Source organism: Boleophthalmus pectinirostris, unplaced genomic scaffold, assembly GCF_026225935.1.
Source record: "Boleophthalmus pectinirostris isolate CB_2022bp ecotype Guang Dong unplaced genomic scaffold, ASM2622593v1 HiC_scaffold_14, whole genome shotgun sequence".
In the NCBI taxonomy this organism is placed as follows: Eukaryota; Metazoa; Chordata; class Actinopteri; order Gobiiformes; family Gobiidae; genus Boleophthalmus; species Boleophthalmus pectinirostris.
The window spans coordinates 16,602,855-16,626,436 of NW_026571047.1; the positions used below are offsets into that span (position 1 = coordinate 16,602,855).

The following is a 23,582-nucleotide window of genomic DNA, read 5'->3' on the forward strand; positions in this document are numbered from 1 at the left end:
ATTGACCACATTTGTTTCCTCCGAACACGGTTGTACTTTGCACAATGTGCTTCCGGCTCCGAGCCACACGTGAACAGTGAAAACAAGACGCCGCCGGAGCCACAGCTGAACCCAAGGTACGATCTAGTATGTTTTATCCAGTGGTAAGAGACTAAACAGTACTGATATAATACTATAATGTTTGCTTTGGCAAAGCCTTTCAGCGCTGTTGAGGGGAGTTTCTCCTGCAGTGTTCACGGGGAGGACAGCAGGAGCATCGTTCACCAACCCGTCCACCTCTGTTTGATGCTGTTTTAGACTTCAAACAAGAGTGAAGGAGCAACTAATAACCCCAAATTTTAAATTTACTGAAAGGGCCTACCAGCCTACAGACCTACCAGCTTCAATAAAATGTACAAGACGTTTTGAGCCCAGTGCCTCCACTATTGTGAGTGAACTTTCCAGAATTAATCCCGGGGCAGTTAGAGCTTGTACAACATTTGGTAAGGTTATAATTCTGCATATTAATTTATAGTAATAATGAGGAAGATATGACATGAGTGTACCCCACAGCTGGAGGGAGACTGAGACAGTTTAGTGTTGAATCCATAAAGCTGTCTGTTCTGCAATCGTCGTATTTGTGTTTTGCAGCTCTTGGCCAAAATGGATGGCAAGGTGAAGAAACAGAGGAAGCACCAGCAAAAACATAGTGGACCCAAAGCCGAGAAGAAGAAGCTGAGGAAGCAGGGCCCCTCCACAGAAGAAGATGAGCGCAGGCGTAACCCCAAGGCATTTGGTGTGCAGTCGGCCGTCCGCATGGCCAAGACTTTCCACAGGGCCCAGGATATAAAGACTAAGAAGCACCACATACCTTTAGTAGACCGCACTCCACTTGAGCCCCCTCCTGTGGTCATAGTGGTGATGGGACCCCCCAAAGTGGGCAAAACTACACTGATTCGATGTTTGATCAAGAACTTCACCAGGCAAAAGCTGGGGGATATCTGTGGGCCTGTGACTATTGTTTCAGGTGCGTGTGCTGTTTTGGCATGTCCAGTCAGCAGATGTGGGGTGCTGATCATGTGTGCATCTCTGCTCTACAGGGAAGAAGCGTCGGCTCACTTTCATGGAGTGCACCAATGACATCAACACCATGATTGATCTGGCTAAAGTTGCTGACCTAGTGAGATTATTGATTTCAGTTATGAGGAGGTTTACATTTCCAAATCTCTAAATGTTTTTTGTATTGTTGTAGGTATTGATGCTCATAGATGCCAGCTTTGGTTTTGAGATGGAGACTTTTGAGTTCCTAAACATTTGTCAGGTTCATGGCTTCCCTCGCATTATGGGAGTGCTCACTCACCTTGATGCCTTCAAGAACAACAAGACACTGCGCAAAACCAAAAAGAACCTTAAGCACCGCTTCTGGACTGAAGTCTACCAGGTAATCTCTTTTTCAAAATTTCCTACTTTCACTACTACTCTAATAAAGGCTTTGCGCATATGATACCAATACATACAACCAATGACAACAAACATAATTCTCTTACCATATACGGCTATCCAGAGAGCAGCATTAAGACCAAATTGTGTGGCTATTGGTTGTATTGTAGCAATGATTCATGATGGCTTGTGCAGGGTGCCAAGCTGTTTTACTTGTCTGGTATGGTGTACGGGGAGTACCAGACGCAGGAGGTGAAGAATCTTGGTCGCTTCATCTCTGTGATGAAGTTTCGTCCTCTGGTGTGGCAGACATCCCATCCTTATGTCTTAGTAGATCGGTAAGTATGGGCATATAGCCACATATTGATTAGTTTATTGGTTAAAGTCTTCTTGTGATAAATAAATATTTATTTATTTAAATAAACAAATAAATAAATATCTGTGGCACAGTTATAGTGTATGATTATTGTGCAAAGACTGAACTCATTCAACACACTGCATGGGAGAGAACATAGCAGGATGATTTCAGGGACATCTGTAAATTACCATGGAAACACTTAAATTTGTTTGATAATGGGGTCTGCCATAACTAAACTGGCTATATTTGATGTATATTATGTGGTCTCATACTGTCTGACTGTTTTTTTGGTTATGTTTAATTATATAGTCCTGTGTTGACAGGATGGAAGACCTGACTGACCCCGAGAAGGTCAGGACTGAACCAAAGTGTGACCGAACCATTTCTCTCTACGGCTACCTGCGAGGGACATATCTAAAGAACAAGAGCCACATTCATATTGCTGGTGAATCTCTTGAATGTGGTATAAGTTACTATAAGTGTCCCATTTCATGTGACTAAAGAGTTTGTGTTTTGGGTGACAGGAGTAGGGGATTACCAGGTGTCAGATGTGAACTTTCTTCCGGACCCCTGCTCGCTGCCAGACGCACAAAAGAAGAGGGCTCTGAATGAGAAGGAGCGGCTACTGTATGCCCCCATGGCAGGAGTGGGGGGCGTGGTCTATGACAAAGATGCAGTTTATGTGGACCTGCCTGCAAGTCATGTCAAGCAACAACAGGTGAACCTAACAACACTGTAAGGCAAAATATATAATTTATTTAAACTGATTGAACAGTTGCAGTAGCCAGATTGTAATGCACGTTAGTAACAAACGCACATTATTATATTTCTACTTGCTAAATAAAGACTTATTTTAAACACGTTTCAAAAATATTGTATGTATGCATTTTGTACATTTCTAAGAACCAAAGCTCACAACAGACTAAACTGTCAGGGCTGTTAGGAGATTATAATGCTGTGTTTGCTGATTTTACTGTTGTATTTGTGTTGTTGAGATTAAGGTATATTTTAGTTTTTAGTTCTGTATTTCTTAATTGGTTTGATATGGTCATGTTCTTGCAGGAGGAGGTGCGTCCTACTACAGAGCTTGTCCAGTCTCTTCTTGACACACATGCCACTTTAGATGCGAAGATGGCTGCAAGTAAGGTTTCCCTATTTAGTGGTTCAGCAACTCTCAACTCTGAGGACTTAGTAGAACAAGAGCGGTGAGACTTGTGAAGATTATTTTACTTAGTCTACCCAATTAATGAAAATTGTATATTATTAAAAGCAAATGATGTGTATTGTGTAGGCTCCAGGAGGAGACTGTGTGGGACGAACAGAATGGCCGCAGCAGGAGGAGAGTGGTCTTCAATGACAACCAGGACCAGGCCAGCAGCTCCAGTGATGAGGAGGAAGATGAAGAACAAGATGAGGAAGAGAAGGAGAAGGATGAGGAAGATGATGACATAAACAAGTTTTTGAGACAGACAAGAGAGGGGAGCGGACCCCCACAGAAGAAACAGAAAGTGGAGCAGGCACCGTCAGAGCTCCCAGCATTCGCCGACAGCGAGGATGAGTTGGAGAAGAGTGAGGAGGACTCAGAAGAGGAAGACTCAGATGATGAGGAAGACTCAGAAGAAGAAGATGAGGAACAAGGCTCTGAAGAAGAGGAGGGCTCAGAAGAGGAGCAAGGTGAGGCTCTGCTCAGGCTATGAAACCTCATCCCTTTGTGATTAAACCAAGTTTTATAGTATAGAAATCATTTCCTTTTTTTTTGGTCATTACCTTTTCTAAATAATAACTGTGTAACATTCTGAGCAGGGGCCTTACGCTGGAAAGAGGACCTCCAGCAGAAAGCATCAGAAGCTTTTCTGCGACAACAAGAAGCTGCCCCTAATCTTCGTAAACTGGTGTATGGTACAGGTACAGTCTTTCACGTCACACACATCTTTGCAATACTCAAGACCTGTTTTATTTTTCTGTATTTAACCTGTTTACTGTTTGACTGCAGTGGTGGAAGCTGCTGCTGCACAAGATGGTGAGGTGGATGAGGAGCTTGGTGGATTGTTCAGAGTCAGTCGCCCTCAGAACAATAAAAGAGTCCAGGCCGATGCTGTGGACTGCTCACGCTTCCATCCAAATGCTACTCAAGACTGGGATTCACAGGAGGTTAGAGCATCCCCAAAATATTCCCAGCTCTGGCTTGATATGAGTCACTCTGCAAATGAGGTGACAAGGAACATTTCAGTCACTAAAGGTCTGGTGGTGTGTATGCGCAGGTATTAGACTCTATCAGGGACTGCTTTGTGACCGGAAAATGGGAGCAAAGTGAGGATGCCGCCACTCTGCTCAAAGAGGATGGTATGCTAACCATTGAATACAACAAGTTCCTGTTTAGATGAAGCATTCACCAACACATAGTACAGGCTAATGTTTAATTCTGTGATTATGGTTTGTACTAACTGAGTTGTATTTTCAGAGGAGTTGTATGGCGACTTTGAGGATTTGGAAACAGGAGAAGTCCATAAGAACCAGAGTGTAGAGGAAGAGGAACAGGTTTGATTTTGTTTGTCTGTTTCTAGTGTGTGTGCATGTTTGTTGTTAATGTTCCGGTTGTTTTGTAGGTGGAGAGTAATAGCGAAGCAGATGACGAGGAGCAGCCACTGGTGCAGACTGATGAAGAGGAGCAGAGGAACAAACGTCTGGAGAAGAAGAGACGACTTAAAGAGCGTTTCGACTCAGAGTATGATGACGGAGAAGCCACGTACTTGGATGACCTTAAAGAGGAGATGCAAAAACAGGCTGAGGTGCCCTATAAAGAAGACTGCTTGTATGACTCTTATCTTATGAATCCTTCTGAAGTAAATGTATTTTGTGCAGCTGAACCGTGCCGAGTTTGAGGCGATGGACGATGAGACCAGAGTACAGTATGAAGGCTTCCGACCGGGCATGTATGTGCGACTGGAAATCCCCTCTCTGCCTTGTGAGTTTGTGACCAACTTTGACCCACACTATCCCATCATCCTCGGAGGGCTTAGCTCCAGTGAAGGCAACGTGGGATACCTACAGGTCAGTCCTCTGATGCCACAAGTGTCATTAGAACTGAAAAAGGGTCAACTTTACAACTTGATGTCAGTATTGAGTGCAGGCTGCATATGCATATCAAAACAAAACCGATCTTGCCTGTGTAATGCAACTGTAGGTGCTCTGTAGTTAAAGCTTTAGTGTAAATTGGGAATGAGCCCATTTGACTGGTCCACACAATTATTATTGGCTTTTAATGCAGAAGGTATGTAATTGTTTTGTATATATTGTAATGTAAGTGTTGACATGACCCTCAGATGCGCCTCAAGAAGCATCGTTGGTATGATCGTATCCTGAAGACTCGGGACCCCCTGATCCTGTCCCTGGGCTGGCGGCGCTTCCAGACCATCCCCTTGTACCACATCGAGGACCACAACGGGCGCCACCGCCTGCTCAAGTACACTCCACAGCACATGCACTGTGGGGCCTCCATCTGGGGTGAGACACAACCTCAGAAGAACAAAACAACATTCAAGCATAATTTTTGAAGATTTTTTTTTGTTTCATCACACAGCCAAAATGCCACTAGAATTATGCTTATTTATTGATGTAATATGTTCTGTCCTGTATGAATGTATGAATGTATGTACGTATGTATGTATGTATGTAAACTAACTACATGCTGCAACTAAAAGTGTGTCATGTGTATTCCTCTAGGACCAGTCACTCCACAGGGAACCGGTTTTATTGCTCTACAGTCTGTGGCTGGAACAAAGGTAGGCTGTGCTAATTCATTGGGCAGTATCTAATAAAATTGCACTTTGTACTAATACAGTGTTATGTTTGTAGGCTAATTTTCGTATTGCAGCCACAGGAGTCATTTTAGATGTGGACAAGTCTGTAACTATAGTGAAGAAGCTCAAACTCCTAGGTTACCCTTACAAGATTTTCAAAAACACCTGTTTCATTAAGGTGATACTATGACTCCCCATTGCTCTGACTTTTGAGGTCATATTAACATGATTGTGTATGTTGTGGCAGGGCATGTTTAACACTGTGCTTGAAGTGGCCAAGTTTGAAGGGGCCTCCATTCGAACTGTCTCAGGGGTCAGAGGTCAGATCAAAAAGGCCCTGTCCACTCCCCCTGGAGCCTTTAGGGCTACCTTTGAGGACCGTCTTCTAATGAGTGGTGAGAAAGTTATTTTTAATTTGTTGAGAAAAGTACTATCTGGTTATATGTATCCTGCACAATCCTGTTGAACAAATGTGATTCTATCATGTTTTGTGCAGACATAGTTTTCCTGCGCTCCTGGTATCCAGTGACTGTCCCTCAGTTGTACAACGCCATCACGAATTTGCTGCTGCCTGTGGGACAGAAGGATAGCTGGGCGGGCATGAGGACCTTGGGCCAGCTCAAACATGACCTCGGCATTCGCAATAAGCCTAACACAGACTCTCTGTACAAGGTATGCACTGCTAACATGTACTGCCCTCTGTATTCAGCAAACTGGGACTTGACACTTTTTTTTTTGCTTCTAAACTGTGTACATGGTCATTTTAGTGCATTTTTGTGCAACCCTAGATGCAAACTAGGGTTTGCAAGCTGTGGGTGGACATTTAGTTCCACTTTAGCTAAAAACCAGTGCATGCTATTATAAACTACAGTTCATGACAGTGAATGTTTGTATTTTCAGCCTGTTTCGCGTGCTCCCAGACGCTTCAACAAACTCCACATCCCAAAAGAGCTCCAAAAAGCCCTTCCCTTCAAGAGCAAGCCCAAGCAGCAGCAGCCTAAAGGAAAGACCCCTAGAGACCTCCAGAGGCCTGGTGTGATTCGGGAACCGCACGAGAGGAAGGCAAGTCTAAAACAGAGACATGCATTATTTATATTGTGTTGTGTATATTTTCCCACAATATCCAGCCAAATGCTCTGAGGCTTTTTTTTTTTTTTTTTCTGGTGTTCATTATTAGCCCTGTACTTTTTAGTATAATATACATATCACAAATAACATATACATATATATATGGGAATTATCAGACTTCATCACTTCGCGTTGTACTGCACGTGTACCCTGTAGAAAGAGCCGCTGTGCTATCTTTTATCATGCAGTGTCTTGTAGGATTTCATCAGGATTTCAGGCTCTCTCGGGGGCTAGGCTAGTTGTGTCGATCAGATATGAGATGTCTAGCTACTGAAGTTTGAGCTATTTCTTCTCTTCATTTGCGCACTCACCTGCATTTAACCTATATGGGTTATTAAGACATATCCCCCTCACTAATGTTAATTTAGCATCATAACTTTTTATATCACACGGTGATGAACTGTTTTAGTCCGCTGACATGTCTATCAGCTTCATGTTAACCGCAGAGACAGTGGCGCTTTCTGCACTCAGGCTGCATGCTCATTAGCTTTGTTGATAAATGTCCGCCTATATGTATTTTTAATTTTAGTTTTAAACTGAACTTAGCTTGGCTGTCAAAACATCTGCAGCAACCTATGAATCTGCTCTCATCAATGCTGATTTTTTACAGGTGATGGCCCTCCTCCAGGCCCTGGGCACAGTTCATAATTACAAAACTAAAAAGGCCCAAACAATGAAACATGCCAAGCACAAAGAGTTCCTTCAGCAGAAAAACCAGCAGGAGGAAGCCAAATCCAAGCGGCAGCGGGAGCTGCGCAAGAAATTGTACAAAGCCATGGGACAGTCAGAGAAGAAGAGCGCACGCTCAAGTCTAAAGGGCAACACTGAGGACTGATCTTATAGTGACAGACAACAATCTTTGTATTATCCACTTTAAAAAATGTTTTATTTGTTTTAAATAAACACCATTGTCACATGTAACTTGATAATTGGTTGTCTGTATGCAAACATACACCTCCACACACAGTTTGGGCTCTGGAACCCAACTCCTTGAGAGGGGTTGGACTCTCCATTTCTCTGGCATTGGCCGCGGGGAGCGGCGGCGGGCTGGTGTGGGCTCATTGCCCCACAGCTCAGCCGCCGTGTGTTGGAGTTCACCCCGGTGAACGAGACGGTCGCGTCCCTGCGCCTTCGGGTCGGGGACAGGTCTCTCACTGTGGTGTCGGCCTACGGGCCGAACAGCAGTGCTGAGTACCCGGCCTTCTTGGAGTCCTTGGGAGGGGTACTAGACAGTGCACCGACCGGGGACTCCGTTGTTCTCCTGGGGGACTTCAACGCCCACGTGGGCAATGACAGTGACACTTGGAGAGGGGTGATTGGGAGGAACGGCCTCCCCGATCTGAACCCGAGCGGTGTTTTGTTATTGGACTTCTGTGCTAGTCACAGTTTGTCCATAACGAACACCATGTTCGAGCACAAGGGTGTCCATAAGTGCACGTGGCACCAGGACACCCTAGGCCGGAGGTCGATGATCGACTTTGTAGTCATGTCATCTGATCTCCGGCCGCGTGTCTTGGATACTCGGGTGAAGAGAGGGGCTGAGCTGTCAACTGATCACCACCTGGTTGTGAGTTGGGTTCGCTGGCGGAGGAGGAAGCCGGAAAGACCTGGCAGGCCCAAGCGTGTAGTGAGGGTCTGTTGGGAACGTCTGGCGGAGCCCTCTGTCAGAGGGACCTTCAACTCGCACCTCCGGGAGGACTTCTCCCGGATTCCGGGGGAGGCTGGAGATATGGAGTCCGAGTGGGCTTCATTCTCGGCCTCTATTGTCGATGCGGCTGCTCGGAGCTGTGGGCGTAAGGTCTGTGGTGCCTGTCGCGGCGGCAATCCCCGAACCCGGTGGTGGACACCGGAAGTAAGGGATGCCGTCAAGCTGAAGGAGTCCTATCGGGCCTTGCTGGCTCGGGGGACTCCTAAAGCAGCTGACGGGTACCGGCGGGCCAAGCGTGCTGCAGCCCGTGCGGTTGCGGAGGCAAAAACTCGGAGCTGGGAGGAGTTCGGGGAGGCCATGGAGGAGGACTATCGGACGGCCTCAAAGAGATTCTGGCAAACCGTCCGGCGCCTCAGGAGGGGGAAGAAGTTCTTCACCAACACTGTTTACAGTGCGGGGGGAGAGCTGCTGACCTCGACTGGGGACGTTGTCCAGCGGTGGAAGGAATACTTTGAGGATCTCCTCAATCCCACCGTCACGTCCTCCTCCGAGGAGGCCGAGGCTGGGGACTCGGAGGTGGACTCGTCCATCACCCTGGCTGAAGTCACTGAGGTGGTTGGAAAGCTCCTTGGTGGCAAGGCTCCGGGATTGGATGAGATCCGTCCTGAGTACCTTAAGTCTCTGGATGTTGTGGGGCTGTCTTGGCTGACACGCCTCTTCAACATCGCGTGGCGGTCGGGGACAGTACCTCTGGACTGGCAAACCGGGGTGGTGGTCCCTCTGTATAAGACGGGGGACCGGAGGGTGTGTTCCAACTATAGGGGGATCACACTCCTCAGCCTTCCCGGTAAGGTCTATGCCAGGGTACTGGAGAGGAGAATCCGGCCGATAGTCGAACCTCGGATCCAGGAAGAGCAGTGTGGTTTTCGTCCTGGCCGTGGAACACTGGACCAGCTCTACACTCTCCATCAGGCGCTCGAGGGTTCATGGGAGTTTGCCCAACCAGTCCACATGTGTTTTGTGGATCTGGAGAAGGCATTCGACCATGTCCCTCGTGGTGTCCTGTGGGGGGTGCTCTGGGAGTATGGGGTCCGGGGCCCTTTGCTAAGGGCTGTCCGGTCCCTGTATGACCGGAGCAGGAGCTGTGTTCGCATTGCCAGCAGTAAGTCAGACCTGTTCCCGGTGCATGTTGGACTCCGCCAGGGCTGCCCTTTGTCACCGGTTCTGTTCATTGTATTTATGGACAGAATTTCTAGGCGCAGTCAGGGGCCGGAGGGGGTCCGGTTTGGGGACCACAGGATTTCATCTCTGCTGTTTGCGGATGATGTTGTCCTGTTGGCTTCATCGAGCCAGGACCTGCAGTGTGCACTGGGGCGGTTTGCAGCCGAGTGTGAAGCGGCTGGGATGAAGATCAGCTCTTCTAAGTCTGAGGCCATGGTTCTCGACCGGAAAAAGGTGGCTTGCCCTCTCCGGGTGGGTGGGGAGTCTTTGCCTCAAGTGGAGGAGTTCAAGTATCTCGGGGTCTTGTTCACGAGTGAGGGAAGGACGGAACGGGAGATTGACAGGCGGATCGGTGCAGCTTCGGCAGTGATGCGGTCGCTGTATCGGACCGTTGTGGTGAAGAGGGAGCTGAGCCGAAAGGCGAAGCTCTCGATTTACCGGTCAGTCTTCGTTCCTACTCTCACCTATGGTCATGAGCTCTGGGTAGTGACCGAAAGGACGAGATCGCGGATACAAGCGCTCGAAATGAGTTTCCTCCGTAGGGTGGCTGGGCGCTCCCTTAGAGATAGGGTGAGGAGCTCAGTCACACGGGAGGAGCTCGGAGTAGAGCCGCTGCTCCTCCACATCGAGAGGAGCCAGTTGAGGTGGCTCGGGCATCTGTTCCGGATGCCTCCTGGGCGCCTCCCTAGGGAGGTGTTCCGGGCATGTCCCACCGGGAGGAGGCCCCGGGGAAGACCCAGGACACGCTGGAGGGACTATGTCTCTCGGCTGGCCTGGGAACGCCTCGGGGTCCCCCCGGAGGAGCTGGAGGACGTGTCTGGGGTGAAGGAAGTCTGGGAGTCCCTGCTTAGGCTGCTGCCCCCGCGACCCGGCCCCGGATAAGCGGACGAAAATGGATGGATGGATGGATGGATGGATGCAAACATATACATATACTTATACATGAAACATAGGTTACCCTTGGATTTGGCCTGTCAGAGCAGACTAATCTTTGTCTACTCTCTTGACCACTCTCTTTCCATCCTGAGGTGTCAGGATCGTCTTTGATCAGATGAGCAACAGAAGGTAATTTGGGAAGTATTGTTAATTATGTATGTAGGTTGATTTATTTATTTATTTATTTTTTAACATTGCAATTGGAGCTGCATATGTGGCTACTATCAGTGGTGGAAAAAGTTCTCATTTTTGTCACTTAAGTAAAATTACAGATACCAGAACAAAAAAAATATTAAGTATAAGATCACATGAAAAAATCAATTTAAAATAATCTAATCTAATCTAATCTAAAGAGATCTAATAAAGCTTCAAATTTTGTGATTTTGATACAGATTTGTGAATTTCGTTCAGCAGAAACAACTGAATTAATAGTTTTTCTCCTCTCAATTGTAGCGAAGACAAATTAAAAAGTATCCACTTTATAATGTACTTAACTACATTTTTTAAGTAGCTGTACTTAAGTACAGTACTTTACTACTTTTACTTTGCTACAATGCAACGCGAAAAATCAACCCGTGAGTGTGCCAAAGAAATTGAGCCTTTATTCTGAAATGCCCTGGCCGGAAGTGGATGTTTCGTAAACGCCGGCTCATGAAATACTAAAGTTGTGAAAGTTTTCCTCAACATTTACAGCGTGTTCCTCAAAAGAGTCGCGGGGCAGTTTTCTAGGAGGGTGCAGATCATGGCTCCGACAAACGTGGTACAGGAGTTGTCTCCAAACGCAGGTAAAAGTCGTTTAATGAGTGAAGTGGCTACATCCACATGTGGTTCGGACATAGAACATGATGCAGACAGATTGAGCGAATCACGCCGGTCGTAAGATATGGAGATTTGGCCTTTGATGCACTCTTGTATGCCGATCTGACTGCACACGCCAGTGCGCCGATCACCCCATAAGGTTATCTGAGGTTACTGTGGTCTAGAAGAGACTTCAGACGTCTACGTGTGCATTCAGATGATCAATTGTAATACCTATAACAAAGTAATTTGTTCTGAAGGCCGTGTCATTATCACAGTTCTCTTCTTGATTAAAATACATTGCTACATGACATGTTTTGGGTGGAACACCAGTCAGTCATGTTAATCAAGTTAACATTTTACATTTGTATTAAATGTTAACTAGTAGACTACAGTAGGCCTACTAGACTAGTCTACTGTTACACTGTAAAATATATTAGTATATAAAATATATGAGTGACTGCACTTCAGTAAAAGTAGCAGAGTACTACACTCATCTGCCTACGATAGAGTTAAAGTGATTACTGTTTTAAACCGCAGTGTCTCAGTGTCCTCTGGAGCATGAGTTGCGTGCGGTGCTTCAGCGAAGGATCCTGGTCCTGGACGGAGCCATGGGCACCATGATCCAGCAGCACAGGCTGGAGGAGGAGCACTTCAGAGGGGATGAGTTCATAGACCACCCTGTCCCTCTAAAGGGGAACAATGACCTGCTTAGCATAACACAGCCACGCATCATCTATCAAATACACAAGGTACTACAGAGCTCACTCAACCCAGCCACTCAAAATATTTTAATTTTAGCTGGCTTTATGTTATCAGTCTGATGTGTTATGGAAAACAGTTTTTTTTCCAAGTCTAAATACTGATAATTTCACACCTTTCCAGCCCAACTTAATGATTCTTTCATTATCTTTTAGTAATGAATTAAAATCTGTGTATCTGCTTAGTTGTTGCAGAAGCCCACAAAAGAGGCTTCTCTGGGTTCTAATGGCCCCAAAAAGTTGTGTCCAGTTTGTTTTGACTGTACCCAGTGTGGGCACCAGTGGGGATTTGGTGCTGAGACTGTGCATGTGTTGGAGTGATGGTATTTGTTCTTCTGACAGGAATACCTTGAGGCTGGAGCCGACATCATTGAGACCAACACATTCAGCAGCACGTCTGTGGCACAGGCCGACTACCGACTGGAACACCTGGTACGCTCTCAGCACTCTGTCTCTGTGTCCACACACAAAATATTGATTTAATGTCAGATTAAAACAATGTGCTATCAACTGTTTCTCCCATCTATGAAATGGCTCTCCAAAATGAGAAAGATATTTTCTATATATCTTCATATATTTTGGTTATATTTTAACTTGGACACGAGCTGACTTGCATTGTACAAACTGTTATTTTCTGTCTGATAACTTTAGTTCTTAACAGTTTTGAGATGCATTTATTTTCATGTCATAAAGGTATTTCCTTTTATAGAAGTAAATATAATTTTATTAGATTTTTTTGTTAATTATGCAGTCTTAATGGTATTATGCCTCCAGAGTGTGGTTTGTGAGACCAGTAGTCTGTATCTTTGTACTGTACTCAAGTTGAATGACAGTTGCTCTGTGTTGTGTGTTCAGGCTTATCGACTGAATAAGGCGTCTGCTGAACTGGCGAGGAAGGCTGTAGACGATGTTTTCAGACACAGTGGTAACAGCCAGTTTTGCCCTGGCAGTGCCCTTCTGATTCTTTTCTGTTGTAGTCCGATGAGGTTCATTTGGTCTTCTGATAATTTATGTTATTAGGCTCTTGTATGGTCTGAAAAAGAACCTAATAACATAGTTTGCTATTGTTTTCACATGTTTTCTGCTGTTTTATCAGGTTCTAAGCGGTATGTGGCAGGAGCATTGGGCCCCACCAACAAAACGCTGTCTGTCTCCCCCTCAGTGGAAAAGCCAGACTTCAGGAATATCAGTAAGAATTGCTCAATTATGAACAGAAAAGAATGTGCTGTTTGCCTTTGACCTGTGTCATATAGTTTGAATTATGAACAGCATTTGATGAGCTTGTGGAGGCCTATTCTGAGCAGGTCCGAGGGCTGTTGGATGGAGGAGTGGACATCCTTTTGGTGGAAACAATCTTTGACACTGCCAATGCTAAGGTAATTTAGTTAACTTGCTTACCTATTTAATATTCGTATCATGTCCTACGAGTGTTTCCAGTTATGTAGTTGTGTGTTTGCTTCCAGGCTGCCTTATTTGCCATTGATTTACTATTTGAGGAGAAGTATGAGAGGAGGCCTATCTTTGTAAGTTTCTTCTCTCAGATGTGGTTTCTGTGCAGATATTTGTTCTAATTGTATGTGGTGGATTTCAGATTTCAGGGACTATTGTGGACCGGAGTGGCCGGACGCTGTCAGGTCAGACCAGTGAGGCCTTTGTGGTCAGTGTGGCACACTCCAGACCTCTTTGGTGAGTTGTATTGCACTTGTACCTCAGTGTGTACCTGCCCTTCTCACTGTTTGTCTTCTGTCTCTAGTTTGGGTCTGAACTGTGCCTTGGGGGCGACAGAGATGAGACCATTCATTGAGGCTATTGGCAAGAGCACATCTGCGTTTGTGCTGTGCTATCCTAATGCAGGTGAATTTAAACATTCATAAATCAGATGTATTAAACGTGTATGAAGTCTGTATAAAGTCTGTATGACCTCTTATGATGCTGTCAGGTCTGCCCAACACATTTGGGGGCTATGATGAGACGCCTGAGGTGACTGCTTCCAGTTTAAAGGTAATGTGGCCCAACAGTTAAAAAGTGTATTCTGTGCTGTATAAACTCACACACTGTTTTTGACCCCTGTGAGCAGGAGTTTGCTGTTGATGGACTGGTGAATGTCGTAGGAGGCTGCTGTGGAACCACTCCAGCTCACATCAGGTTACGCATTATAGATTGCAGTACCAGGTGCAGCCTCTAGGGGAGTATCTCTAACAGTGGTCTTCTGTCATGCAGAGCCATCAGTGAAGCAGTGCGACACATTGTGCCCAGAGCTCCTCCTTCTCAGCTCTATCAGGAGTACCTCCAGCTCTCAGGTACCCTCTCCTTCAGACCTCCCCTGTGACCTGACAATAACATTTTGTCTATACCAAACATACATTTCTTGCCAACTACTATTTCACTGTAACCAAGCCACACCTACACAGTTATCACTTAATACATCAAACTATAGTACTGTAGTAACTGTAGTCTCACTATATTGACTTTCACATGTATGACTAAAGGTTTTGACAGTAATACTTTAAAGCAATTGTTCCACTTATTCCCAAAGGTTTACGCATTGTTTTCAGTTATGCCAGTTATCCCTGTGCCACGTCTTTAAAAACATGTTTTATTTTTCAGGTTTAGAGCCCTTCAGGATAGGCCCACACACCAACTTTGTGAACATAGGTGAACGCTGTAACGTAGCTGGATCACGCAAGTTTGCCAAGCTGATTATGGCAGGAAACTATGAGGTCAGAGATGTTTTCTAATGTTTTTTCCGATTTCATTTTTGAGCTTTTTTTTCTAAATTGCCTGCCCCCTGCTGTTCAGGAGGCTCTAAGCATTGCTAAAGCTCAAGTGGAGATGGGGGCTCAGATCTTGGATATAAATATGGATGAAGGCATGCTGGAGGGTCCTGCTGCAATGGCTCGATTTTGCAACTTTATTGCTTCAGAGCCAGATATCGCAAGGGTAAGGCATGTAGATTTTCAGGGCACATAATGTGTTGTGGATTGCACAAATGACAAGGATATAAAGTAATAATCATTTGGTATTCCAATACCTATACCATTCCTGTACCATAGCATTAACATTCTTCTCTTTCAGGTTCCTTTGTGCATAGATTCATCCAATTTTGCTGTGATTGAGGCTGGGCTCAAGTGCTGTCAGGGGAAGTGCATCGTGAACAGCATCAGTCTGAAAGAGGGGGAGCAGGACTTCCTTAAGAGAGCTGCCACAGTGAAACGCTACGGGGCTGCAGTGGTTGTCATGGCCTTTGATGAGGAGGGACAGGTCTGCTCCACTCACTCATCAGACTCCCTGTTCCTTCTTCTTTAGTGCAGTGTTTTAGCAACTGTCTGAAAGTGTGATTAAAAATCTCCTGAGCCTTATCTGTTGTGTTTCCATAGGCCACAGACACCGAGCGAAAAGTGGAGATTTGCTCTCGTGCATACTGGCTGTTAGTCAACAAAGTGGGATATGACCCCAATGACATCATCTTTGACCCAAACATTCTGACCATTGGCACAGGGATGGAGGAACACAACCACTACGCTGTCAACTTTATAAGGGCCACTCAGCTGATCAAAGTAAATCCATTGCCTTTAATGATCAACACTGTCAAGGCCTTTGTTCATTCATGTTTACAAATCTAATAGTGTTACATTCTTGTAGGAGTCATTACCCAGAGCCAGAGTCAGTGGAGGACTGTCCAACCTGTCCTTTTCCTTTCGTGGGATGGAGGCGATTAGAGAAGCCATGCATGGGGCCTTTCTCTATCATGCCATCAAGGTACATACGCTTGGGTGTAACTGACCTAGAATTGCAATTTGTCTGAAAGTCTTAAAGCTTGGCATGGACCTGGCATAGGCTTTTTTCCTTCTTTTGTTTGTTTAAATAGGTATTTAAAGGTGTAATATGTTACATTTTATTGTGGAGTGCTTGACACCTGCTTTTCTCCATGGGGATATTATTTTTTTGACAAAAATGGCATTGAAGCTACTTACCTACATGGAGACAAAGTTGACACCACCAAGCCAAGTTGCAGGTTAGATCTGAGGGGTGGCAAGCCCACTTGCTTTTTCAAGGCAATTTTGGAGAGTAAATATACCTAATTGAATTAATGCAGCTATAGCCTTAATGCCATACTGTCCAGGAAAACCAATAAAATATATGGAGGCAAACAGGCAGCAGACCCCCCTCCACAACAGTAACCTAGTACACCTTTAAACCGTGTGATGAGTGTGCCCTTGCTACTTATAAATTATACCTCCATCTGCAGCACGGACTGGATATGGGCATAGTGAATGCTGGGAACCTGCCGGTGTATGATGACATTGACAAAGAACTGTTAGAACTCTGTGAGAACCTGATTTGGAACAAAGACCCTGAGGCCACAGAGAAGCTGCTGACCTACGCACAGGTAGCAGGAACTGTCTGAGTCTATAGAGCTCTGTCTATCCATCTCTAACCATGAACTTTTTAACAGAACCATGTGAAAGGAGCCAAAAAGACCGTTCAGAGCGAAGAGTGGAGAGAGGGCACAGTGGAGGAGAGGCTAGAATACGCACTCATCAAAGTATGAGCACAGAACACTACACATCACCATAGAGGAGTCCAGAAGCAGCACACAGCACTACTTCATTTTGAGTTATTTAATAGATGGTCTTAGATCTGTTTGAAACTTGTAAAATGGCTGAAATATTGTAGGTTGATGTGCCGTAGTCTTTTACCATCAGTTTGAGACAATAAATAATGAACCAAAGCACAAGAAGCCTATCAATCTCTGAAAGGGCAGCAAAGGAAAATAAATAGTTCTCATCTTAAGATTATGTGTGCTCAGGGGGTGGAGAAATATGTTGTGGAGGACGTGGAGGAGTGCCGGTGCCTGGAATACTACACAAGGCCCCTCCACATCATTGAGGGGCCCCTAATGAATGGCATGAAGGTGGTGGGGGACCTGTTTGGAGCGGGCAAGATGTTTTTGCCTCAGGTTGGCACTGTCCTCAAGTGTGAGAGTGGACACAATCAAGACACAGTTTATAGACTGAAATTTTTGTTTTTAGGTTATTAAATCTGCTCGTGTGATGAAGAAGGCTGTGGGATATCTGATCCCATTCATGGAAAAGGAGAGAGAGGAGATGAAGTCTTCAGGAGTAACTACGGAAACTGTGAGTCTGGGCCTTTTTAAGTAATTAGACTGTTACAGGAATATTGATCCATGAGGTTTGCTATAATACATTGCACCTAGAAGTGTACAAATTCTCCTATTTTTTTGTTTTTCTTTTCTTTTTTGGGTGTATGATTGAAAGAGTTTAGTTATGGAATATGGATAAAATAAAGCTTCTTTAAAATGCACCAGAAAATAATTTATGACTGTTCTTATGCAGGATCCCTATCAGGGCACAATTGTCCTAGCCACAGTAAAGGGGGATGTTCATGATATTGGCAAAAACATTGTTGGTGTTGTCCTCGGCTGTAATAACTTCAGGTACTGTGTGTCTGTGTCAGCTTGTCCTGTCCCAGAATGTGTTTGAGTTTTGTGTGCTTTCAGAGTGGTGGACCTGGGTGTGATGGTTCCATGTGATCAGATCCTCCGAGAGGCCATGACTCACCGTGCAGGTAACCGCGCAGGTGTGGAAAGTGTATGGCTACTATGAACTCCCTGGTGTCATACATCCTGTGTTTGGCATTGTGCAGACATCATTGGACTGTCTGGACTCATCACTCCATCCCTGGACGAGATGATCCATGTGGCCAAAGAGATGGAACGGCTGGGAATGAGTACACCCCTGCTGATAGGGGGCGCCACCACATCAAAGTAAAGTCCAGTCTTAACACTATCAGACTTTCTCTGTCAACTCAGAGTCCCAGAGCACATAAAGGGATTGTTGTCACTCCTGTTTCAGAGTACATAGTCTATAATTATGTATATAATTATATATAATCTATCTATCACAAGGGAGACAAGCTGGTTGCAGCACTACAGTACAGCATCGCCACTATTCACAGAAGGAATTATATTATTTTTGAATTATAGAAACACCTGTAATGAATAAATGCTAGCTAGATATACTGAATGATATGTTATTGCTTTGTCTGGAACATTCCGGGCAAAGCAATAACATCTTCATGGAGACAAGTAGGTAGCAGACCCACCACCAGAAAAGTTGCGCAGTGCACCTTTAATTAATGTGCGGATTTCGTGATCTGAATAAATGTGATGAGATCTTGGCCTTTATGTAAAATAAGCACTACAGGTCTATAGAAGTTACAGTCATAGACATCCAATTATGTGTGGTGTCTGGTCTGTGTAAAGCTGTATTGTTCTGTAGGACCCACACCGCTGTGAAGATTGCCCCTCGCTACAGCTCTCCTGTGGTCCATGTTTTGGATGCTTCCCGCGCCGTGCTGGTGGTAAGGACGCATTTTTATATGAATGTTTGTTGTAAAGTTCCTGGGACTGACGGGTGGAATGTATATTTAGTGCACACAGCTCTTGGATGATTCTCAGAAGGATGAGTATTTCGATGAGCTCAAAGAGGAGTATGAGGACATCAGACAGGATCACTACGACTCTTTAAAGGTACTGTTGTTTTAAATCAATTGCAAAATAAATTATTTGGTTCTGACTTATCAACTGTGGAAATCATAACTATTGATGTTGATTGATGAAATATTCAAGGGCCCTGTACCAGATGTTTTTCCCTGTGTAGCTGAGAACTACAGATGTATTGCATAAGCAGTTTTATAAAGCATTTAATTGTCCGAGACTGTTACCTTTTCCGTGATGGCAAAACTCTGCTCTGGTCTCTGATCTGAATTCATAAAGTAACTGAGATATAACTTTTGACTATTGCAAATCATTTTAAATGAACCAGTTTTGTTTTTCACCTTTTTAAGAAAACTCTGGTACAGTGCCATTAATTTACACTATTCACAATGTCGTTATCGATGTAAAGACAGTTATTGGGGAGTTACTGAGCTTTGTGGTTGACTGTAACTATAAATGACAATTTATGGTATGAAATAAGAATTTTATATTATATGTATACAATTTATCTTTGTTGGATTTAGGATCGCCGGTATCTGTCTCTGAGTAAAGCCAGAGAAAATGGTTTACACATCGACTGGCAGTCCACACCACAACCAGGTGACTCACGCAAGTTCTGTTTTAGGTCACAGAAGCATGCTCCTTTAAACTCTTTGAGCCATAAATAACTTTTTCTGCTGGGGTTGTGGTTGTGTGTGTACAGTGCAGCCCCAGTTCCTTGGCACTCGTGTCTTTGATGATTATGACCTCAAAAGTCTCCTGGACTACATTGATTGGAAACCTTTCTTTGACGTTTGGCAGCTCAGAGGGAAGTACCCCAACAGAGGTTACCCCAAAATCTTCAATGACAAGACTGTTGGTTAGTACCAGGGCTGTGGGCCTCGTTTATTTGACTAATAGGTTGATTTAAATAGAGCCTGTATGTTAGTTGGCCAGGTACTATGACCTTGAGAAATGCTCTCTGTTACTGATGCCGGTTCTTTGCAGGCTCAGAGGCTCGGCGTCTTTTCAATGACGCCCAGAAGATGCTTCAGCAGATGATTGACAGATCCACTCTGAAGGGGCGGGGCTTGGTAGGATTCTGGCGGGCTCAGAGTCGAGGAGATGACATCTGCTTGTACAGAGAAGACGTTCAGGTTTCTGGAGAGACTGAGCCAACAGCTGTGTTCCATGGTCTGCGGCAGCAGGTACCTCTCCATCTGGACCTCCCTGCAGCACACAGGAGTGCTGCTTATCCTCTTACTGAGCATGTGTTGTGTGACAGGCGGAGAAGGACCCCTCCAGCCCAGAGCCATACTTCTGCCTGTCTGACTTTATTGCCCCCCTGGACTCAGGTGTAAAGGACTACCTGGGGCTTTTTTCTGTGGCTGTGTTTGGGGCAGAGGAGCTGAGCCAGCAGTTCCAAGGCAAAGGCGATGACTATAGCAGCATCATGGTCAAGGCTCTGGCAGACCGACTGGCTGAGGTAAGCTACTTTATTATTGTACATGTTTAACAAGAAGTACCCTCTAATATAAATAATGATGTTTATGGGTACTGCTCCTCCAATCCTGTATCCAGGCCTTTGCAGAGCAGCTCCATGCCCGCGTCAGGAAAGATCTGTGGGGCTACAGCACAGAGGAAGCCCTCCAGACCTCAGAGATGCTTAAGATTCAATACCGGGGCATCAGGCCAGCTGCAGGCTACCCCAGCCAACCCGACCACACCGAGAAGAGGACCATGTGGAGCCTGGCCAACATCCAACAGAACACTGGTAACGCTTTCATATCTGCATATTACTGCAATGAGATAAAGGGGTAGACAGTATTATGTTTATGATTAGAGCTGATCTGGTTTCTGGAGATGCAGCCACTTTGTTAAAATTAGGCCGGAGGGAAGTTGTATTCTTCTCTAATCAACATTGTCCTTTGTGTGATGCTCTCCTTGGCTTAACCCCCTTAAAAGTGTGCTCACACATAATTACCCAAGTTGTAACTCCAATAAAATGTTTTCTTTGACTACCTGTTGTGTGCAGGCATCAATCTAACAGAGTCTTTGGCGATGACACCTGCAGCATCTGTGTCAGGACTGTACCTGTCACACCCCCAGGCCTCGTACTTCGCTGTGGGAAAGATCACAAAGGAGCAGGTACCAGGACATGCTCAGTTGGTCCTCTGATCAAATGCAGTGTGGGATCTTGTGTGGGCAAAGATTTGTGTCACTGCTCAAGGAAGATCACTGCAGCTGTAACAGAATCTGGAACAGAATCTGAGAGAGAAGCAGTTGACTTCTGTTTTTTAAATAATCTGCATCAGCCTTCATTTAAACATCAATGAACCAACTCGCACAACTAAAAATTGAAGAGACTTGGATACTTACATTGACTTATGCGTTTCAGATTAGAACATTCAATTAGTCAAACTTTACTGATAAAACGCTTTCATACAAAAAAAGTAACCTAAAGAACTTTACAGTGCAGTTATAGTGCCACATTCACCCTATCCCCCAACTGCCTTCAAAATATTTTAAATGTCTATAATATTTATTTACTAAAGACGGGAATATGTAAAATTACTGTTGTTGATATGCATATTGTTGTTTGATAGCAATTTCAAAGGGAAAATCACAAATGATTTATATTAAGTTTAACATTTGTGTAATTTTCACATATACGTACTACAAGATCAATATGCAGTATGGAAGAATGACATTGTATTCTAGGACCCTGAAAGTATAAGTTCACTGGTTGACTGAGATATTTGAATGCTATATTTACCATCTCCGTTTTTGTTATTGTTCTCAGGTGGAAGACTATGCCCAGCGGAAAAGCATGGATGTGTGTGAGGTGGAGAGGTGGCTCGCTCCCATTCTGGCCTATGACCCTGAACTTTGACCCTGGCCCTAAGTCACCCACAGGTGCTACACTGGACTCATGTCTGCCCTAATATGGACTATATTCACTACAATGGACTTTTATTCACGATCTGAGCTTTTATCTTTATCAGACTGATATAAATAAACCACAAGCACTATTTTTGTTCAGTGGAGTTGGTGTCAAACAAACTAGAATCAGTTTATGCAATATGAAAAGCAAAACTGTGCCCTAATTATGCTCCGATTTTAGATTTCTATTGTGCATGTTTAGTAAATTTTAAAGGTTTTTACGTGTGAAATTGTGTTATAAAATAAAAGTAATTAAATCAGCTTCCATCATTTGCTTCACTCATTCTTTCTTTCTTCAGTGATTGATAGATGGATAGAGTTGCTGAAAGCCATTTCTTGACATAGATGGGGATAATGTATAATTGAGAATTTGGACCAAAATAAATCAAATATGCTGTGGCTCTGGAGTGGGCATTTGAACACAACTTCATGACTTGCTCTTTTGAGATAGTTGTAAAGCCTTAAATTGCTCAATGACAAGACGTACAATCTCCTCCACGCTCACACGCGCAGATACCTGTGCCGCCTGCAGCTCCTCCCTCCGCGTGCGTGAGGCGCCCAATGAGATTCCAGTTCCACTCTTCATCTGATTCTCCGTCTTCAGCCTCACGAGCCATACAGGAGCACGCGCCCGGGCTCTCCGTTGCGACAGGAGCATCTTCACCGGAGCTCAGTATGGCCGAGGGCGGGGAGGCAGAGGACGAGATCCAGTTCCTCAGGACCGTAAGTCTCCCGCTGTAATGATGCTGCGCTACTGCGGCTTTCGTGCGCGCGCTCAGGGCTGGGACTTTACCGCATTACAGAACGCTCCGGTAGGCTACTCTCTGTGGTCAGTGCTCCATCTTCTGTGGTCAGTGATCCGCAGCGCGCTGATGGAGCCCTGACCGCAGACAAGTGGCACACAGGCGGCAGACTGGCGGCAGAGACGCGGCAGAGACGCGGCAGGGAGGTGGGCAGTGTAGTCCCAGAGATGCTGTCATTCGTTCGCAGAGGCGTTTTGTGTGCGATGTTGGTGCTGGGTGGATGCGGGCGCAGTGCGGTTCATCCTGGCTCATACTCCGCTGAAGCTCGGCTATTTGTCACTTTAGAGTCAGCGGCTTGATGAACTGTTGCATTTGTCTTTGTACAGCTCAATTAAGACCACAGCATATGGAATCCGGCCCAAACATTTGGCACACATGCTGAGCCGTTAAATTTATGACATCCCCTCTGCACGCAAACATAATGCATGCCAGTGTGGCCAAGGATGATGTAAAAATCAAAGGGATAGACCAGCAATGCGCATCCACAGCTGACCGACTGAAATTTGTGTTACTCCCAAATAGAGCAGCAGTGCATAACAAATTACAATTCTGTCATCCATTTTTCTTCAAAGGGGAAATACACAAAGCACTAAAAACTGTTATGTAAGTGCGTGGAGACGTGAGGAGTTCTGTGCATATACTGTTGTGTCAGTTAAGAAGACTGCTCATATTCATGTCGGTGTGTCTAGTGACAGGTAAGGGGTGCACAGACTGTCTCCCATCAGGCCACGGGCTGTGGGACGGGTGGGGGCCGGAGGAGGGTGCTGCAGAGCGGTGCTGCAGAAACATGTGACCACCCGGTATCCACAGTCCAGTCCACACACAGACCTGGTTCATGGTCTATTGCTGTGGGCTACTGTGAGGATGTTAGGACCCAGTAGGAGTGATGCTCTGTTACGCAATAATGCAATACAAAACAGGAGGAGCATTTTTGGAAAGAAATGTTCATCTCTGTTCATAATGTGAGCAGCAGAGAGTTCAGTCTTGTTTTATTTCCCATTCTGGCATTAAATGTGCAGCCATTGCAATAAGTCTATAGGGCTACAGATAATTGGTTAAAGTCTTCATCCTGCACTTAGCCATTTCTTTTGGAGTGTGGAGAAAGAAAGTAGAATAACACAGCAGTTCTTTGGAGTTCCCAATTGTGGATTTCACTATTTGACCCCAGAACAAGCTCCATCGTCTTGCTTGTGCGTGTTTATATCTACATCCAAAAATTAAGCATGCGATAAATAAATAAAGGATCCATTCTTTTGAGGATGTTAATA

At 45.0% G+C, this 23,582-nt stretch overlaps 3 protein-coding genes across 7 annotated transcripts in view; all 3 read left to right on the top strand.

Annotated features, from left to right (window-relative positions):
• On the top strand, positions 1–7,626 carry bms1 (BMS1 ribosome biogenesis factor). 3 transcript variants are annotated; one of them, XM_055150445.1, is made up of 23 exons: positions 7–116; positions 196–427; positions 631–1,006; positions 1,080–1,159; positions 1,232–1,420; positions 1,615–1,757; positions 2,101–2,222; positions 2,302–2,495; positions 2,840–2,982; positions 3,069–3,451; positions 3,581–3,682; positions 3,771–3,928; positions 4,039–4,120; positions 4,239–4,315; positions 4,384–4,566; positions 4,640–4,828; positions 5,101–5,281; positions 5,501–5,559; positions 5,633–5,755; positions 5,825–5,972; positions 6,074–6,249; positions 6,478–6,639; positions 7,316–7,626. In XM_055150445.1, the coding sequence occupies exons 3-23, from the start codon at positions 643–645 to the stop codon at positions 7,538–7,540; spliced, it is 3,483 nt and encodes a 1,160-aa protein (XP_055006420.1). In that variant the 5' UTR covers positions 7–116; positions 196–427; positions 631–642; the 3' UTR covers positions 7,541–7,626. The 3 variants fall into 3 exon arrangements, with proteins under 3 accessions (XP_055006419.1, XP_055006420.1, XP_055006418.1); XM_055150443.1 differs by having other exon boundaries at positions 8–116; positions 196–482; XM_055150444.1 differs by lacking the exon at positions 196–427 and having other exon boundaries at positions 1–116.
• Positions 7,627–11,148: 3,522 nt separating this feature from the next.
• Positions 11,149–21,781, top strand: mtr (5-methyltetrahydrofolate-homocysteine methyltransferase). 3 transcript variants are annotated; one of them, XM_020918127.2, is made up of 33 exons: positions 11,149–11,295; positions 11,849–12,060; positions 12,412–12,501; positions 12,925–12,994; positions 13,166–13,258; positions 13,339–13,445; positions 13,533–13,592; positions 13,661–13,755; positions 13,823–13,923; positions 14,009–14,070; positions 14,147–14,214; positions 14,290–14,369; positions 14,677–14,789; positions 14,869–15,009; positions 15,145–15,330; positions 15,447–15,626; positions 15,712–15,828; positions 16,319–16,459; positions 16,526–16,615; positions 16,880–17,029; positions 17,103–17,207; positions 17,427–17,527; positions 17,591–17,658; positions 17,737–17,857; positions 18,372–18,453; positions 18,524–18,622; positions 19,114–19,189; positions 19,293–19,448; positions 19,577–19,776; positions 19,854–20,054; positions 20,150–20,342; positions 20,604–20,716; positions 21,372–21,781. In XM_020918127.2, the coding sequence occupies exons 1-33, from the start codon at positions 11,253–11,255 to the stop codon at positions 21,459–21,461; spliced, it is 3,804 nt and encodes a 1,267-aa protein (XP_020773786.2). In that variant the 5' UTR covers positions 11,149–11,252; the 3' UTR covers positions 21,462–21,781. The 3 variants fall into 3 exon arrangements, with proteins under 3 accessions (XP_020773786.2, XP_055006397.1, XP_055006398.1); XM_055150423.1 differs by lacking the exon at positions 11,849–12,060 and having other exon boundaries at positions 11,258–11,295; XM_055150422.1 differs by lacking the exon at positions 11,849–12,060 and having other exon boundaries at positions 11,159–11,295; positions 12,925–13,258.
• Positions 21,782–22,186: 405 nt separating this feature from the next.
• The window catches only part of ryr2a (ryanodine receptor 2a (cardiac)), a 64,346-nt gene continuing 62,950 nt past the window's right edge, over positions 22,187–23,582 (top strand). The window contains exon 1 of the mRNA XM_055150557.1: positions 22,187–22,234. Within this exon, the coding sequence (XP_055006532.1) occupies positions 22,187–22,234 (48 nt within the window). The remainder of the gene's footprint in view (positions 22,235–23,582) is intronic.